The following is a 17,763-nucleotide window of genomic DNA, read 5'->3' as shown; positions in this document are numbered from 1 at the left end:
GATAAATCCAAGAGAACTTGACTGCTGTTACTAACACATTAAAACCACAGCACGAGAGCATCAGTGTACTGAAAAGAATCAGAAGGTGAACTGAAGGGGCGCCTGGGTGGCACAGCAGTTAAGCGTCTGCCTTCGGCTCAGGGCGTGATCCCGGCATTATGGGATCGAGCCCCACATCAGGCTCCTCTGCTATGAGCCTGCTTCTTCCTCTCCCACTCCCCCTGCTTGTGATCCTCTCTCTCACTGGCTGTCTCTATCTCTGTCAAATAAATAAATAAAATCTTTAAAAAAAAAAGAAGGTGAACTGAAGGTCATTATTGATCATTACACCCATGGGTTAATGAGAATAACTGAGAAATAGTAAGAAATGTTTGGTTGAACCCAGGACCGAATTTGAATTGTGGTTAAATAATTTCCTGGCTATGTAACCTTGTGCATGTCACTAAGCCTTTCAGGATCTCTGCAAAGCTGACATAAAAGTGTCACAGCATCACAACTATTGGAATTTTACAATAACATAAGCATTTACTGCTTGGTCAACTATAAATCCTCGTTGTAGCTTAAACAGATCAATGAGAAGAGAAGTGCTTTTAACGTCAAGTATATATACCCGTTCTCTGGTTTGTGGAATAAGTAATAAAGAGGGGGACAAAAAGGGAAATAGAAGAGCAAGAAATAAGGGGCTGGTTCCCAAGTGAAGTGGGGAAAATTGGTACCGGGGAACCACAAAGTTATCAACATTCGGGACTTAGTGGTGATGGAGGAAATTGAACTAGTTAGCTGCTGGAGAAACAGTATCCACAGGAAATCACATCACATCATGCTTTTGAGAGTGAACAAGAGGTAACCATACGAACAGCTGAAACATTGGGAAAGCAGAAGGCAAGTCTCAGTGTGGTGTGTACAGACTGGATGAAGTCTGTGAGATGAAGGGCAAATTTCAGAAAATAGATATATATATATATTTTGTGGGTACATCTTTTTTTTTTCTTTTTATGTTCAATTAGCCAGCATAAGTGTTTGATGTAGTGTTCAACGATTCATTAGTTGCATATAACACTCAGTGCTCATCACAACACGTGCCCTCCTTATACCCATCACCCAGTTACCCCATCCTCCCACTACCCTCCCTTCTGTAACCCGCAGTTTGTTTTCTAGAGTCCAGAGGCTCTCGTGGTTTGTCTCCCTCTCTGATTTCTTCCCATTCCGTTTTCCCTCCCTTCCCCTGCAGATATTTTTTTAGATACAGAAATAATTTTTAAGAAAGTGGATTTCAATAGAGCAGGGGAAATCTAAGTCCAGAACACCCTCTTGGCCCTTACACACAATAAATGAAAGTAAACGAAGAAATATTCTTGGGGGAAAAAAGCTGTAAAATGTAAAAAGTTTGCTTAAATTAAATGAGGATCTGAAGGCCACCAAGTGCTTATGTCTAAGTAGCCCCAGAATGCAAAAAAAGTGAAAACTCTGACAAGAATAAAATCAGAAGACACCTGGGCGAGAAATCCAATACAACTTTAAGGGATATAAATAGAAAACCAACCTGCTCATCAGTGAAGCCTGAACAAATCAATTACAAATTAGTTATCCGTTTGTTAACTGAGAAGGAAATCACATAGCATGCTGTTTTTTTTTTTTTGTCTTTTTGTTTGTTTTTAAGATTTTTTTTTTTTTTTTGGACTCAAAGTAGGTGAGCTTTTTATTATCACCCTTTGCCAGCATAAGATTTTAAGTCATCTCTACACCCAATGTGGGGCTCGAACTCACAACCCCAAGATCCAGAGTCACACACTCCACCGACTAAGCCAGCCAGGCCCCCCAAAAAGCATGCTACTTTTTAAAACTTCGGGATTTGGTGACTCTTTTTTAAAAAATGAGGCAGAAAGCAGAAAATAAGGGGGGATGAGTGGAAAACCGGGTAACATTTGGTTGAATTAATCTCTTGTTCTAGCTGAGCTCAGTGCCGCCCCACCTCAGGCCCCGAGCAGACTGGCGTCTCACACTCCCCGGGTTGTGTAAACCTTTGCACATGACGTCATGCACCTGTGACTCAATTCAGTTATTTAGCCTGTTCTACCTGCGTGAGCAGCGCCCCCAAAATGAGATCTGTGTCCATGATCATTTCTCCAACCAGACATAGAAATGCTCCAGTTACTGCTGGGTTACATTTACTGAACATACCTAAGCATGGGAACTTAAAAAAAAAAATCTTAGCATATGTGTATCTTTAGTGACTTTAATGACTTTAGTGTCACCAGCAAAAATGTGTGTGTGTGTGTGTGTGTGTGTGTGTGTGTATTCTCCTAAAAAGTACTGATTTTTTTTTGAGGTCCAAAATTTTAAAATGACACAAAAAATCTAGTTGTCAGGTTTCCATCATTCTGATTTTGAAACCAGCAACTTCAAAATCTTCTGGGTGGAGTTGTTAAAAATCAGAGTTATAGGAAACAAGAAGCAAAAAGTTTAGAGTCTCTCCTTTTGCATAAATGATAAAACCTTTGAAACATTTTCTGGGTTTTAGATCATTTAATAACAGTTTTTACTGGTGTTTGTGGTTGTTTTGTTTTTTCATTTTGTGGACCCCAGAAATTTTCATGAGAATTTTTTACGCTTTCATATTTCACTCTTTCCTTTAACCTTTCTAAACATTCGCTACCCAGAGAGTTATAATCTAAGTTTTCAAAAACTTAGTGTAGCAACATGGGTTGTGTGAGATGTACTATTTGGTACAAAGCGAGCTAAGTGAATAGTTATTGCTAAAACAATTAATAGGGATTGGCAAAGTATGGAGAGGGAAGATTACACCTCACATGGATTTTTGCTGGTCCCTTCTCTTACCTATCACCTTATCTAATCTAAGATATCTTATCAAGAGATCTCCCAGATACGATATCTCAACAGATAGTCAACAGCTAGGTTCCCAAGTTAAGGGGAATTTGTGACATTTCAGAGCTTACTTTCATACTATAAATCAGTAACAATTCTTCATAGCCTAAGAGACCTTCTTCTACCTTACACAGGAATCTAGATATTTGAATATGTCAATATGTTTAACAGTCCACAACGAACAGTCATTGTCATTATCAAGTCATCAGTGAGTAAGTGGTAGGGAATCTGTTTACCCAAGACTAGTGTGTCATAATTTCAGGATGACACTGACACTGTCCACTAGTCTTCAGCGAGCGTGGTGCTTATGACTTAGTGGCGTGGACACTTTAGAAGAAGCTCACGGCCTGGATATTTACCCATATCTCTGCCTTCCCGTTGTTCTTCCTGCATCGCTCAGCCAGAGAGGAGAGCTCGACAGTCGTTTCGGATATCAGGTCCATGTTCTTGCCCTTCACAATGATCTGCATGACTCTTCCCTTGTTGATGTGGGCATCAAAAGTGCTGTCCCAGGGCGGGTACATAGTTGGCTTTTTCTGGATATACATTTGCCCATTCTCTAGGAACAGAAGGATATGTTCTCATTACACCTTTAGCCAATTCTGGGAAATAATTCAGCTTGACAGTGGCTCCGCTCCCTCTGGTCTCTAGGATATATAATTCCATTGGGAAGTCAAAAGTAACACGTAAAACAATTGGAGACAATATAGGATAGGAAGAGACAGTCCCAAGGTCTACATGCAAGGTGATACATTAAAACTTAAGAATCAATCTAGTAACTTAAGCAACAAAAATATGATAATGTCTTGGACTGGCAATGTTCTTTCCCTATTCAAGTTAGTTGCTTTATTTCAAGCAAATAGAAAGACATCAGGGGCCAAGCCTGCTCTATTTGGGAGGGTAGAGTGACCTAGGTCCCACTCTCTACATGTCATACACTTTCATGCCTCTTGGGATCTTCCTTTGATGATCTACAAAGGGCGGACACACAACTAATTAATTTCACTGTCATCTGGTTAAAAAGAGTCAATAGAAAACTACTGTGTGTTCATCTGGAAGACTCCATGGCATAATTTAAGGCTTACAGCGAATGTTCCTTAAAAAGACATTTAAAATTTTTCCATTTGACATAAATGCACCGTGAGGTAAAAACCTTTAAAACACAACAAGCCGTTATTTCGTTCTCTAATTCTAAAGTAAGGATACATTTTACATGCACCTTACGCAAAAGCTAACAGGTAACTCAGAGAGGCGGTGGTCTTAATCCGTGGGCTCGGGGAAGCAGGCTGCAGACCTACAAGTGAGAAAAGGCAGGCAGGTGGGAGACCTGAAGTGGCTGATGACAAGAGCTATGGTCAGGGTGGTAAAGCGTAAGGAAAACCTCTCCAGAACCACCAAGTGATTGGGAAAGAGTTTGCTAGAGGGATTAAGTGATGTTGGCATCTCTTTCATCCCCACTGGATTTTCTGTAGTGTTTTTTCTTTAATCATTTCAGGACCAGCAAACTGAGTGTTGGTTTCTTGTGATAATAAGCACACTAAGTGGCAGATTTAGCAATTCAGAGATGTTGGTAAAGCAAAAGGGAAAAATCCATTTAAGCATGGAAACAAAGCAGCTGGGACTCCTGACGGCCCCTTCTTTCTCATGCACGATGTCAAAGCGGAACACGCAGCCAGCATTTGCTAAGTTGTCATATGGGAGGTATACAAGCCCTTGAAGAAACAGAAACTTCTAGTTTTAGATAAACCTGGCTATTAAAGGGATAAACTCTGACAATGTCGAGGGTGGAAGAGGAAGGGGAAGGTTTTTATGGCTTGTTTAAAAAAATTTAACTGGAGATTGGACTTGAATTTTAAAAATACCAATGGCAATTCTAATGACCACAGTAACATTTTACTTCCACAGACGGGAAGCCCCTCTTTCTCATAACGCCTTAGTGGCAACCTTTCTCCACACCCCTGCAAGGGACAGTGATGCCTGCGGGAAGGCTCTTCTCAGCCTCTCATTCGCTAGGTTTGTAATCGCCTAAAAAGAGGACCGGAACTCAGGATCCTACTTACAGTGAATTTTACCATTTCCACAAGGCTCCCAGACTGACAACACTCTGCCCTGTCTGTCCCTGTTCTGTCGACTCATCATGGGAAATGCCATCTACGGCCTCCAAGATGGATACATTTTTAAAAATTGCTGCAGCCACTGTAGAAGATGGTATGGAGGTTTCTCAAAACTTAAAAATAGTACTTCCACTGCTGGGTATTTACCCAAAGAGAACAAAAACACTAATTTGAAAAGAAAGATTCACCTCTATGTTCACTGCAGCATTTACAATAGCCAAGATACGGAAACAACCTAAGTGTCCAACAATACACAAACATATAAGGAAGATGTGTGGGCGCGCGCACGCACACACACACACACACACACACTGAAATATTATATGACCGTAAAAAGGATGAGATCATGCCATTTGCAACAACATAGATGGTCTAGAGGGTATTAGGCTAGGTGAAATAAATCAAATCAAAAAAAGACAAATGCCCTGTGATTTTTTACTCATATGCAGAATCCAAGAAAACCAAATTAATACACAAAATGTAGAATCAGACCTATAAATATGGAGAACAAACTGATGGTTTCTACAGGGGTGGTGGGGGATGGGAAAAACGGGTAAAGGGGAGAGGGAGGTCCAAGCTTCCAGTGATGCAATGAATAAGTCATGGGGATGCAAGGTACAGCACGGGAAATACAGCCAACGGTATCGTAATAGTGTTGCACGGTGACAGACGGTAGGTATTCTCGTGGCGAGCATAGCATAACATACAGACTTGTCGAATCACATCAGAAATGAATATAACACTGTGTGTCAACTGTAATCAAATTAAGAAATCTAAGAAAACATAAATTCAATAGAAGTCATACTTGAATTGTGATGGGCACAGTGATTCCTTTTCAGAACAAAACCAAAACAAAATGAAAAACCCAAATCTCCGAACTCCGCAGGCTAACCTTTTGGAAAAACAAAGTCTTCTTTTCTGACAAGGTCTCTTGATCCACATGGCTGATCAGACCAAGTTCAAAGGCAAGGCCAAAAGAAGAAGAAGAAATTTTAAAAAGGCTCTTAGGAGGCAAATGTCAGCGAGGCCTGTGCTTATAGAGAATGGGATCCAGGAGACCCATTAAGTCAAAAGCGCCTTTGAAAAACTCAGACCTTTTACACTTCAAAGGTTCCTGTGACATTTGAAAGGTTTTAGACTGGGAACAAGTGCCATTCTCACTTTTAACTGAACAGGAGAGAAGTCCGGGCAGAAGGGAAATCAGGGTGATTCAGGCCTTCTCAGCTCTGATGCACTCACAATGGCTAGCAGGGCGAAGTCGGTCATAAAGCACAAGCCTTCTAAGGGAGGAAAAAGCCAGCCTGGTAGGATTTGGAAACCCAAGATTCCGAGCTGGAAACTCCTCGTTGGAGGTTCTCAACTGCTGGATCGGGTTCCTCCTGCATCTGTACATGCCTCCCCACAAGACGCCTTTTAAGGACTACACCATATCAAACAACATACCCCTCTCTGTCCCCAAGCCTTCGCGCCCCACTTTGCCTGCTTTGGTTTTCTGCCCAGCGCTTCTCATTATTCCCTATATCCCCCTTTATTCCATGCCTCTCCTCCTCTGCTGGAATAGAAGCTCTAAGAAAAAGGTACTTTTTCTCTCCCATTGCACACTAGACACTCCATAAATCCTTTCTGCATAAGTCAGCTGGAATGGCTCCTACAGTTACAACCAGCCTGCACTGGTGTTAACCACATGGCTCTACAACGTGTCTACTGAAACAGGAAAGGTATGCAGGGAGATAGAGAAAAGTAGTGAGATTCCGTGGTGAGATTCGAGGCAGAAGAGCATTATTTTAATCGAGGGATCTAAACACACGAAAGGAACCTTGGGATCTGTCACACTTTGCCCCATACCGTGAACTGCCTGTAAATATTTACATTTGACAAAACAGGACAATTCATTCTCTCATCCAGGGTTTTGTAAATGCATAAGTAAGTTTTCTGAAATTTGGATTCCAATGGCTACCTATTCTTTTAGCATTCATCTAAGCTTAGCCCAAAGAAATAAGCCATCGTTAGGGTTCATCGTACGATTATGAAGACTTACTCTATCGGTAATCATTGGAAACAACCAGGGTTAACACTATGGGTCCCATGTTCTACTCGAGCTTCCCAGTAGATTTTATCAGCCCCATTAACTCCTCACATCATGTCCTGGCTCCCACACCCCTGAGCAAGTACTTGGCTTGGCATCAGTTTCCTACGCTGTAAAATTAGATTGAACCAGATGACTCTAAGTTCCTGGAAGGACTTGCCTCCTAGTTCACAGCAGGACCCTCCTCCTCCCCCACCCCGAACACCCACTCAAGCTTACCCGATTCAACGTATTCTTTGACAAGCACAGCGCAGTAAGGGTTAACAGCCTCTCCTTGACATGACTGGCAGGACCCACAGTCAAAGTTGGACAAACCAATTCGAAGAAATGGTGACATGGTTGCTCCCTGCAAAACGACAAAAGACAAATGCTATAAAATAAATTATTTTCAGTGTCCCATTCCCATTCATCCAGTCCTTTATCACCAGCAGCCCAGGGGCTCAAATGGCTCAGCTATCCATTCCAACAAACGCCTTTACTTCCCTTCTGCAAAGGACATTCCTGGGCTCACCCCAAACCACAGACTGACTTGCCAGCGAAAGAGGCTTTCTGGACGTCTGCATTATTCGACCCCATCAGTGAGAACTATAATTCCACTCTTAATTTAATGGAGTGACATTTAATAGTTGCAGAGAGAGGCAAAAAATTTCCAACATTTTATTTCTTCTATTATTCAAGTAGGTACCCGAGAAACAATACATAATAACCAGAAAATGAGTTTAGAAAGGGTGAGTCTATTTTAGTCACAACAGTTAAATATGACACCACAAAATTCTTACATGGGCTATTTATGTGTGTGACGCAGTTGGCTCTGGGCATTTAGCAGCTGAACTCTGTTTACTGCAGACATTCCAGAAAGGTCTACGTTCTTCACAGTCACGTATATGTGTATATATGTATGCATTAGGCACATACATATACGTGTATTTATCTATATCTATGATAAGTCTTTGAACATTATAAACCACTTCAAAAAAGCCTAAATCATTGCCCACCATAAAGTCATGCTTTATCATCTAAGGATAAACAAAGTACTTCACAAAAGCCAAATTACCAATAATTATTCGTACCTTGAGAGAGAGGTGAAAACCATCATAATGGTGCCTAACAGATTCTAGGATTCCAGTCTGATTTCGCATCTGCCAGCCCTTCCTTGTCTTTTTTGGCCACTTACCTCAACTAACCACCCCCACCCCCAGTCCCCACTTTTTTTTTTTTAACCTACTTTTCCATGAGGTCCCCTTCATGTGAAACTATCATCTGGTATTCAGTGGAAAGTTACTCCTTTGCTGCTTGTATCTTCTTGAACTGTTTTCTCCTCCCTACTTCTCCCTCACTCTCTTAAGTAAGCCAAAGATAAGAAGAACAAAGCATGAGCTGTCCCTTCGACCTTTGTATAAAGAAGAAAGACAACTCTTCAGAATAATAGGAGCCCGCCTGTGAGCACCAACGGCATACCTGGACATCTGAGGCCCATAATCCCGAATCTGGTAGAGCCATTAAAGACCGCTAGTTCTCCGAAATGCTGGTGGTCTTTGCGTATTTTTTGAACCTATGGAGACAGCTTAGGGGCTCTCGACAACTGCTATTAACTTCATGAATTAAAGGAAGTCTCAATTTCCCACAGTGTAGCAGGTGTAATTAAAGGAGACGGTGGTAGAATCATCATATTTGCCAGGTGTTCTTAGTCTCTGGAACACATTCTGTGTAAGTCACACTGTTGAAACAGTTGCTAGATGACTTCTAGACGTGTCTTTAGGGGCCCCCTTCATCTTCTGAGTTTAGGAAACTTGGACAGGAGCCGAGCTAATGACTGAGAGCACGCTGGAGAAAACTTCCTTGAGAACCCCCCTTTCCTGGGTCACATAGGTCTTCTGGACAAATCTATCTTTCTGCGCTAATCAGGAAGGATCGCCAAAAACTATCCTCATTTATGAGAGTGCCATGTGCGGACACTCTGAAGATTTCCTCAACACGAGTAAAGGTGAGTAATTAATTCGGATTTGAATTTGGAGGGATCACTGACTCACAAAGCCTGAGTGACAACCACAGTGACCTTTAGTGACGGCTGTGTCACTCTGCTATTTCCAGGCTGGGTTCAGAATTAGCAGCAGCAGCTCAGCACGCACCTGGGAAAGTCTGTCCGGGGAGCAGAGCGAAACCTCTAGGGTGACCAGGGTTTCTGGTACAGTATGGGAGAGAGTCGTGGTGGAAGCCTCTCCTCCGCCACGCCTTGCTTACACATCAGTGGACCTCCTATCTCCCTAGCAGTCCAGGTCCGCTTGCCCCAGCCCCTCCCGCGTAAGCATTTTGGCAGTTTACACAACGCATGCACCTGTTCCATGGCCAAGCCGTGGCCTCTCTTTCTAAAGGTCTAGTCACGGTGACGCGATCTGACAGTCTGACATCTAGAAGACAGAACTGGCATCTGTGCGCTGCACCCATCCTGTTGTTCCCTCAGCGGTGCGCTTTTAAGGCAAAAGAAAGCATTTTATTCCTGAGCTACTCAGAACTTTTCCCCCTCCTGTAATAGCAATGTGATCACTATGCAATATAAAGAAAATACACAAAACTGGTAAAAAAGCCTCCTCATAGTTCTACCAGCAAAAGCAAATCACTATTACGATTTTGATGTGTTTTCTTTAGTCTTTTTTAATGAACAGGTTTTGTGGTTTTGTTCTAAATGCTATGCTCTTACTGCGTGTATGGGATTATATTTGGCTTTTGATTTTTTATTTTATTTTATTTTTTTATTTTTTTTAAGATTTTATTTATTTATTCGACAGAGATAGAGACAGCCAGTGAGAGAGGGAACACAAGCAGGGGGAGTGGGAGAGGAAGAAGCAGGCTCATAGTGGAGGAGCCTGATGTGGGGCTCGATCCCGTAACGCCGGGATCACGCCCTGAGCCGAAGGCAAACGCTTAACCGTTGTGCCACCCAGGCGCCCCTATATTTGGCTTTTTAATTTAACATTTTACCAGAAAAATTGTCCAAGTTAGTATGTTATCTTTGCAAGCATCCTTTTAATTCTTGCACCATAGTCTAAGGAGGGGCAGCTCCATGATCTGCTTTACTAACGTCTTATATGTTTAGACTATTTCCAGATTTTCCATAATAGAAATATAGCTGTGATAAGCACCTTTTTACAATTTTTTTAAAATTTAGGAATATCGCCTCAGACTGGATCACTGGGTATTCAATATTACTACATCAAGTGCTATTACTATTTGTAAGTCTTACACATTTAAAGAAAATAATAAAACCTAAAGGCAAAGACTTAACAGGGAAGATATTCATGGCAAGTACAATGGACAATAACTAAGCATCATTCTTACATAATAAGTGTACATAAATTTGTAAAAACAAACTAAACAAAAACTGCCTATGACCCAAGTAATTAGTGGCAATGACACAAACTACACCAAATATTTGAAAACACCATAATTGTAACTGGGTATGTGGGAAAATGTTCAGCCTTGTGAGCAATTTAAGAAATGCAAAATAAAACAAGATATGGGGCACCTGGGTGGCTCAGTCAGTTAAGCGTCTGTCTGACTCTTGCTTTTAGCTCAGGTCATGATCTCAGGGTCATGGAGTTGAGCCCCACATGGGGCTCCGCCCTCAGTGGGGAATCTGCTTGAGACTCTCCCCTTCCTGCACTCTCTTTCTCTCTCATAAATAAAGAATTGTTAAAAAAAATTAAGCAAGATACTATATAATTGCATTTACACGACATTCTTGAAAAGATAAAAGGCTGGAGAGAGTGGTTAGCAGGGCTTTGGACAGGGGACAGGGTATTATAAAGATATAGCATGAACAAGTTTTGGAGAGAAGATTAAGCCTGATTTTGGGCAGTGATCACAGAAATCTAGATTTAAATTCACAGAATTATACAGCAAGAACAACCATCAATTTTGCCATATGATCATTTAAAGACCAAAATTTTAAGATATGCTGTTGGCATTTCAAGGCATGGACTATAAATTCACAGGTCATATAGATAAAATGCACGTTAGGTACAGATGAAAGAATACACATTAGGAAACTGGGAATTCATATAATAAAACATTAAATTAAAATCTAAAGTAATCAAGAGTAGCTTCAATTTACTGAAGGGAAAAATGTCAGAGCCTTAAGAAAAATAAATAGCTTTTACTCTGCTATTTAAGCTCTTTCAAAAATTTTTGCATTTTGGAGCAAATAGCTGAGAAAAAATAATATTCGAATTTGATAATGCATTTTCTTTGGGGATCCTTAATACTCAACTCTTGATTTAAACTATAATCATAAAACGAGTTATAAAGCTTAAAATAGAAAATACAACACAATGATACTTTTTACCCATGCAACTAGCAAGTATTTTTGAAATGCTCTTACCTAACACTGGCAAGGACAACACGAATCCTACACTTTGATATAATGCTGTTGTGAGTGTAAATTTCCACAACCCTGTTGAACACACACACACACACCTGTGTGTATGTGCAGTATGTGTACATATGTATATATTGAGAGCCTAGAACATCTGTAATTAGCATATAAGGGTGAAATTAACACGAAGGATTTTTGTGGGCTGGCCTTTTGTGCTCAGAGCTTGATGGTAAAGGAGAAGGGGGATTTCCCTGGGTGCTAAAATAGAAAAGGGAATTGCTATGTATAATTATACATGCACTGGAATAGCATCTATCAGAGATGCCTTCTCCCAGTCTCTCTGTGGAATGCAGATTTCATAAATGTCCTCTTTGCTGGCCATTCATGATGGCCTCACCCTTGACAACAAACAACGTGTGTATAGGAGTGCCTGGCCAGGCTGTTCTGGGCAGTGCAGCAGTCAGGTCCCTCTACAGACCTCTCTTTGGAACTACACAATCACACATTCCATTCTCTCCTGGACAGCTCCTGAGGACCCTCGACCTGCCAGAGCTGAGCAGAACTCACTGCCCTGCCTTTCGAATCTGCCCCTTCTGTTTTACCAGGTCCGTGACTGGTACCATGGCTCTCAGCTCAGCACTCAGAGGTCACCTTTTCCCTCTCTCGCCAGAGCCCGTCTGCATTGTTCCTTCCCGCTCCCCTCCCTGCTCCACTCACCTTAACCGGACTCCACACTGCACCAGCTCACATGTCACTCTACCCAGTCTTGGCGCCTCTCACTCCTGGTCAGATCCGCATGCTGCAGCCCAAAGGATCTTACTTAGGACCGCGTAGAACTATTGCAGTCTGTCTGATGTGTCAAGCTGCTTCCCAGCTCTGGCCTTTTAGTAATACTCTTCCCTCTCCCTGGACCGCCTTCCTATTTCACTCCATCCTCTATCTGCACCCCACCCCCACTTCCTCATCTTTCAAGTTCCTCCTCAGTCCCTACCTCCTCTTTGAAGCCTTTCTTCCCTCCACCTCCATCATCCTCCCTCCAGCACATCTTGGTGGAGTCCACGCAGCCCTCCAGGTCCCCCACAGCTTTCTGGGCAGGGCTGTGAGACAGTACCTGCCATCTGTACTTGCCACGGCTTGCCATTTCCCATTTCTGAGTGGAGTAGATCCTGTCACTCAAATTCTTTGTCTCCTGGTTCTCAGTGTCCACATTTGGAGGACATAGCAGAGCGCCACCAGGATTTCTCTTGCTTCATTCTGGAGGTACTACAGATAGTCAGAAGAGGGATGTGACTCAAATCAGAGCAGTCCCTCTGGTTTCATCCGCAATGTATCTAGCAAAACCCCTCCAGAGTGAGTGCATGTGGGCGCCTTAATACTAGACCCGAGCTGTGACAAAGGGTTTTCTCGATCAACACATTCCTTTGGACATTTCAGTTAGCTTTGTGGGGTTGTGGAGGAGATCCAGTGCTGGTACTCACACAGCCAGATTTCCCTATAATACTTAATTATTTGTATTGGTTCACATTGGTCTTACCCAACAAGGCTGTGAGCCCTGAGAGTAGGGACCAAGCCTTAATCAGCCATGCATCTCCAGGGCTGAGCCCCCTGTCTGATATGTAAGAGATACTCAATGCATTTTTGCTGAGGAACTTAATTTTCAAAAGCAATGCTTTTGAAATAATCTCTTAATCTTCATGCATTTCTTTTACCTGCAAGGATATCCTCTGGTCCAACGAGGCAGCAGGCAGTAGTGAAGTCACTACAAGGGGAATGTCCCAGGCATTGTTACAGACAAAGAACCCATGGCATTATGAACTCAAATGCAGGAATTACGTAGCCTCCCTAAGCCTGTTCTTTCATTTGGAATGTGGGAATAGTGCCATTACTTGTCTCAAAGGGCAATGCGGATGGAATGGGCAAATACATGGAGGTGCTTGGAACGGGGCTGGCACACAGTAAACTCAAAAATATTCGTTGTTATTATTATTACTGCAACTCTGATATATTTTCCGACAGACTTTCCTGACTTTATTCGTTTGTACCAAAAAAGGGCAGGAAGAGAGTAGAATCTTTTAGGAGCACATCTGCGCTGAATTATGTGGCCTCCCTCTGTGCTCTGCCACGGATCTCCCATAAAACCCCACATGTATCTCTCCGAGAGCACTTATTACCCTCTGATAGAGTCATCTCAATGCCGACACTTATCAAGATGGACGTTGGTATGCCCACCCAATCTTCTGTGCTTTCGCTATCTCAGCTGTGAAATATCATCTTAATACGTACTTTAAATTTGCAGAGAATCTTTACTCTTATGACTCAATGTTTTCACCTTTAAGTGTGATCTCATTTGTCTTTAGCAAGCAGCTCTGACATGGGGAGATGGCCAAGTATAATTGCTCAGCGGCAGGCTTAAGGTCATACACTAGCGAGTGCTGAACTGAGAATTCTGGTCTTGACTCCCTGGGTGCTGACTCACCTACTTAACCAGACTGACTCACCCGCCACCAATCAAATCTTCCAAATGCTTTCACAGTAATGTTAAGGATTCCACCACCTAACAAAAGCTGAGGAAGAGAAGTTCCAAAGAAATAGAAAGCAACAGTTCTATATGCTCTCATGAGCTTAAAAAACAAAACAAAAAACCCCAAAAAAACAAGAACAACAACAAAAAACCCCCCAAGACTTCTCTTTCTCTGCAGCAAGTGAAATAAGAATGAGCATACTTCTTTATTTAAAAACAAAAGTGTGGCTAGCATTTGTATTACTATACTTTAGCCGAGACGTCTCAGTGACAGAGGGAGAGTCTCGCAGAAATATCAAAACCGAAAACATGTAGAAGAGAGAACACAAACGAATCAACAGTCAACCTGGGAACGAGAGACAAAAAAGCATTCAATGGCATCCAAATGGGTCAGCTCGGCCAAAGTTTGGGAAATTAAACATCAGACAAACATGAGCAAATTAAGTAACATCTGTAGCTTTTATATTTCTCTACAGATAGAAAGGTTTCCTGGGTAGAAGTGACTGTGGTAGAAAATAACCTATAAATTAAGAATAACTTGCCTTGCAATGGGCAGAGAAGAAAGATGGTAAATAGTGAACGATCGAATGAAAAGTGTTTTACCAAGTTGCTAAGTCTTCTACAAAGTAGAATAAAAAGAATCAGATTAAATATTAGCTCTTGCCCACAAATATGGGCTCAAAAGTGAATTAAAATAATAAGCATGACCTGAACATAATATTTTAAAATAACCCCCACAGTATGTGTGCAACGACTAAAGAACGTAGTAAGCCGAACATGCATCCCGCTGTTAGAACCAGGACGGAAGTGGATTTGTTGACGGAGCTAGTACTGTCCTCCTACCTGAAAACACTAACAAGACATCCCCCACCAACAATCAGGGACTGAACTGTGTCCGCCACCAATTCACACATTGAGAGCCTAAGTCCTCGTATGACTGTATTTGGTGTTAGGGCCACAAAGGAGGTAACGAAGGTTCAAGGAGGTCATAAGGGTGGGACCCTAATCCAATAGGATGGTGTCCTTATAAAAGAAGAAGAGACACCAGAGATTTCTCTCTTTTCATGATGTGAGGACACAGTGGGAAGGAGCCATCAACACGCGGGAAGAGAGCTCTCACCAGAAACCCACTTTGAGGGTGCCTTGATCTTGGACGTCCAGCCTCCCAGTCTGCGGTGTTCTGTCATGCCAGCCCCAGCAGAAAAGAACTAATATGACCAAAACTAATGTAGAAACAAATATTGAAACATAGAACACACCTGGATGACACTGTTCCTATCCTGACGCTCATTTTAACATGTGACATGAACAGGTCGTCCACTAGAGCAGAGCTCTGAACGGATTGCACCAGTGCTCGAGCGCACGGTCCCAGTCCTTGCTGAGTTAAATCCTGGCTTCTTAACCTGTTATTCCAGAGCCTCCACGCGTTGGCTCCCACGTGCCCTCCCCACACAGCGCGCCTCTTAATGCATCTTAACTTCTCTGGTGCTCCGTGCACCCCGACCACCCATCTCAGTGGCTGCGTATACCCGTCCCTCCGTTTGGAAGGCTCTGTCCTCTCCACCATGCACAACAGCCATCCCCCAATCCTTCTCATTTTGGGGGGACCTCATTCATGTACTGCCTCATTCAGAAATCCTCCCTGCTCCCCACAGAAAGAAGAGTGATTTATCGGATGGGTAAGTTTTAGAAGAACAAACTGCACCTGCTAAGCTCAGACCCTCCTTTCTTTTGGCGGGGGGGATTTGCTGACCCCTCAGCTTGTTTCTCCACTGTTCTCTGCCATAAGCAGGGTAGGGTCCACCCACCTCTGTCCGGGGAGGCCGCCGCTGTCCAGCATTGCCCGCGACACCATGAACAAAGACCCCACCTATTTGCTTGAACACTTTAGCCAGATCCACCAATCCAGCCTCCAACTGACTGTTTTTTCCCCCCATCTCTCTGACTTCTGATCTCTCTCTCCATTTGTTCCAAACACAAGCATAGCCTAGAGGGGTTATTCACTGGATCCCCTACAATTCACATGTAAATTCACATATATGTACATTATTTCATCTTCTCGGCAAGTCCAGGAGGTGGGGGTAATTAACTCCAGTCTATAGATAAGAAGCCTGAGGCTTGAGTGGGTACCCGGCTTGCTGAGGGTCGCAGAGCGAGTAAAGAGCAGAGCCTGGACTCCAGCCTTGGTTGCTAAGCATCTTCAACCAAACCAGTTCATTATTTCTTGTTAGAAAATGCCTCCTAAGGTTAGCTCAGGAAGGAAGTGAGAGCATGGAGATTTCCCCCAGAGTGGTTTCCATCTGTCTGCCAGCCCCGAATTAGAAAGGACGATCACAACAATCGGCTCGGGCCTTCCCAGCAGCCTCCCTGCTGCCCACTTGCTTAATGACCTTCGGTACTAATCTGATGTTTTTCTTTGTCAGTACCTGTGGTTTAATGATCTTTCTACCCCAGAGCTGTGAAAAAGTGGGTAATATAATTGGAGTCGAAGTTTCCTGGAATAGCATAAGCTTTCATCTGGAAGTGAGGTCAACACTGCCGAACTGGGTAACATCCCCGGGATGTCACCAGCGTGGGCTGTCTCACCTCCCTGCTTCTGCCATTCATGCTGTGAGAGACGGCGGCTTGGGATGCGTGAGGATTTGCATGGCCAGGGCCTAGAACCAAGCTGACTGCTTCACAGAAAGCTGGGGGACACTTGGTCTCCTTGGCACCATTTCCTAACCACAGTTCGGGTAATCACTTACGGTGTCCAAAGATGTTGTCTCGTCATGGAAGCAAATTTAATTTATGCTCTGTCTCTGTGTCAAAATTGACTCTGGAAAGACAATGTTCACCACCCCCCCCCACGAACACACAGAGTAACCGTGACGTGGGTATGTTACTTAGCTCGACGGTGCTGATATTTCACGATGTATAGCTACATCCAATCACCAAGCCGTATACCTGAAGTTATCCAAATTTAAATTGTCAGTTACACCTCAATCAAACTGGGGGGGGGGGGGACTCTTTTCTCTGCGATTCTACTTTTTGTCAACCCAGTAACTCTCAGGAGACACAGGATACTTGCTAATCTTCCCCAGGCACAAGAGTCAGAGTCTCCTTTCTGGAAGTGAGGTATCGAGTGAGGAAAAGCACACCACCTCAGCCAGAGGTGTCAAGTCAGCGCCAGGGCCCAGGGCACCCTGGCCAATGAGCACCTTGACTGAGAAGGTGAAGCTGGAGCCCACTCCGCTCTGGCCCTTGCATGGCAGGAGACGCAGCGGATGGAGGCGCACGGCTGAGCTCACCGGTGTGGAAATGCCACTGCCACGGAGAAAATCCGGCTTCTACAACTGCAGAGTCGGAGACAAATGACCGCATTTCTTTGCGTCTATGTTGCCATATCTGTAACATGGGGGAAATAATAGGTCTACTTCCTGGGGTTGTCATGGGGATGAAATGAACTAATTTATGGGAAATGGTTATAATACTGTTTGGTGGAATCACTTAGGACTTTCCCAGAGATTCCTAAATCCTCCCCGATGAAAATTAGTTGCCAATGATGCTAACTTGCTCAGTGGACTATGTTATACACCCAGACTACTGGCTAAGGAAAGAAGCCACGTGCACATCAATTTCCTGCCATCGCTCAGTAAGCCTCTGCTAAGGCTACCTGCTGTATACGGAGCTCTGTGCTGGGTACAAGAAGGAGGTTTTGAGAGCCTGGGCTCTACTGCCTTGCCCTTTGATCCTGTTAATAAAGTGATGTGGCCCGTTACCGTGGACTTTGCGTCAGAGACAG

The 17,763-nt window shown here is 43.2% G+C and overlaps 1 protein-coding gene across 10 annotated transcripts in view; it reads right to left on the bottom strand.

Moving 5' to 3' along the window:
- PRKCQ (protein kinase C theta) overlaps positions 1 to 17,763 on the bottom strand; it is a 169,236-nt gene that overhangs the window by 110,976 nt on the left and 40,497 nt on the right. Inside the window, exons 1-4 of one of the 10 annotated variants that reach the window (XM_048219453.2) lie at positions 12,176 to 12,518; positions 9,422 to 9,554; positions 7,306 to 7,432; positions 3,246 to 3,445 (exon numbers count right to left, since the gene is read on the bottom strand). In XM_048219453.2, coding sequence (XP_048075410.1) covers positions 3,246 to 3,445; positions 7,306 to 7,432; positions 9,422 to 9,430 — 336 coding nt within the window. In that variant the 5' untranslated portion in view covers positions 9,431 to 9,554; positions 12,176 to 12,518. Of the gene's footprint in view, positions 1 to 3,245; positions 3,446 to 7,305; positions 7,433 to 7,565; positions 7,848 to 8,156; positions 8,487 to 8,544; positions 9,269 to 9,421; positions 9,555 to 12,175; positions 12,519 to 12,569; positions 12,717 to 13,167; positions 13,266 to 17,763 lie in introns of those variants that run through there. The other 9 variants (XM_048219454.2, XM_057304676.1, XM_044392081.3 and 6 more) reach the window with 9 other exon arrangements.

This window comes from Ursus arctos, unplaced genomic scaffold (assembly GCF_023065955.2).
Source record: "Ursus arctos isolate Adak ecotype North America unplaced genomic scaffold, UrsArc2.0 scaffold_30, whole genome shotgun sequence".
In the NCBI taxonomy this organism is placed as follows: domain Eukaryota; kingdom Metazoa; phylum Chordata; class Mammalia; order Carnivora; family Ursidae; genus Ursus; species Ursus arctos.
Note: the sequence above shows the minus strand (reverse complement) of the source record. Positions and strands in the feature narration are given on the sequence as shown.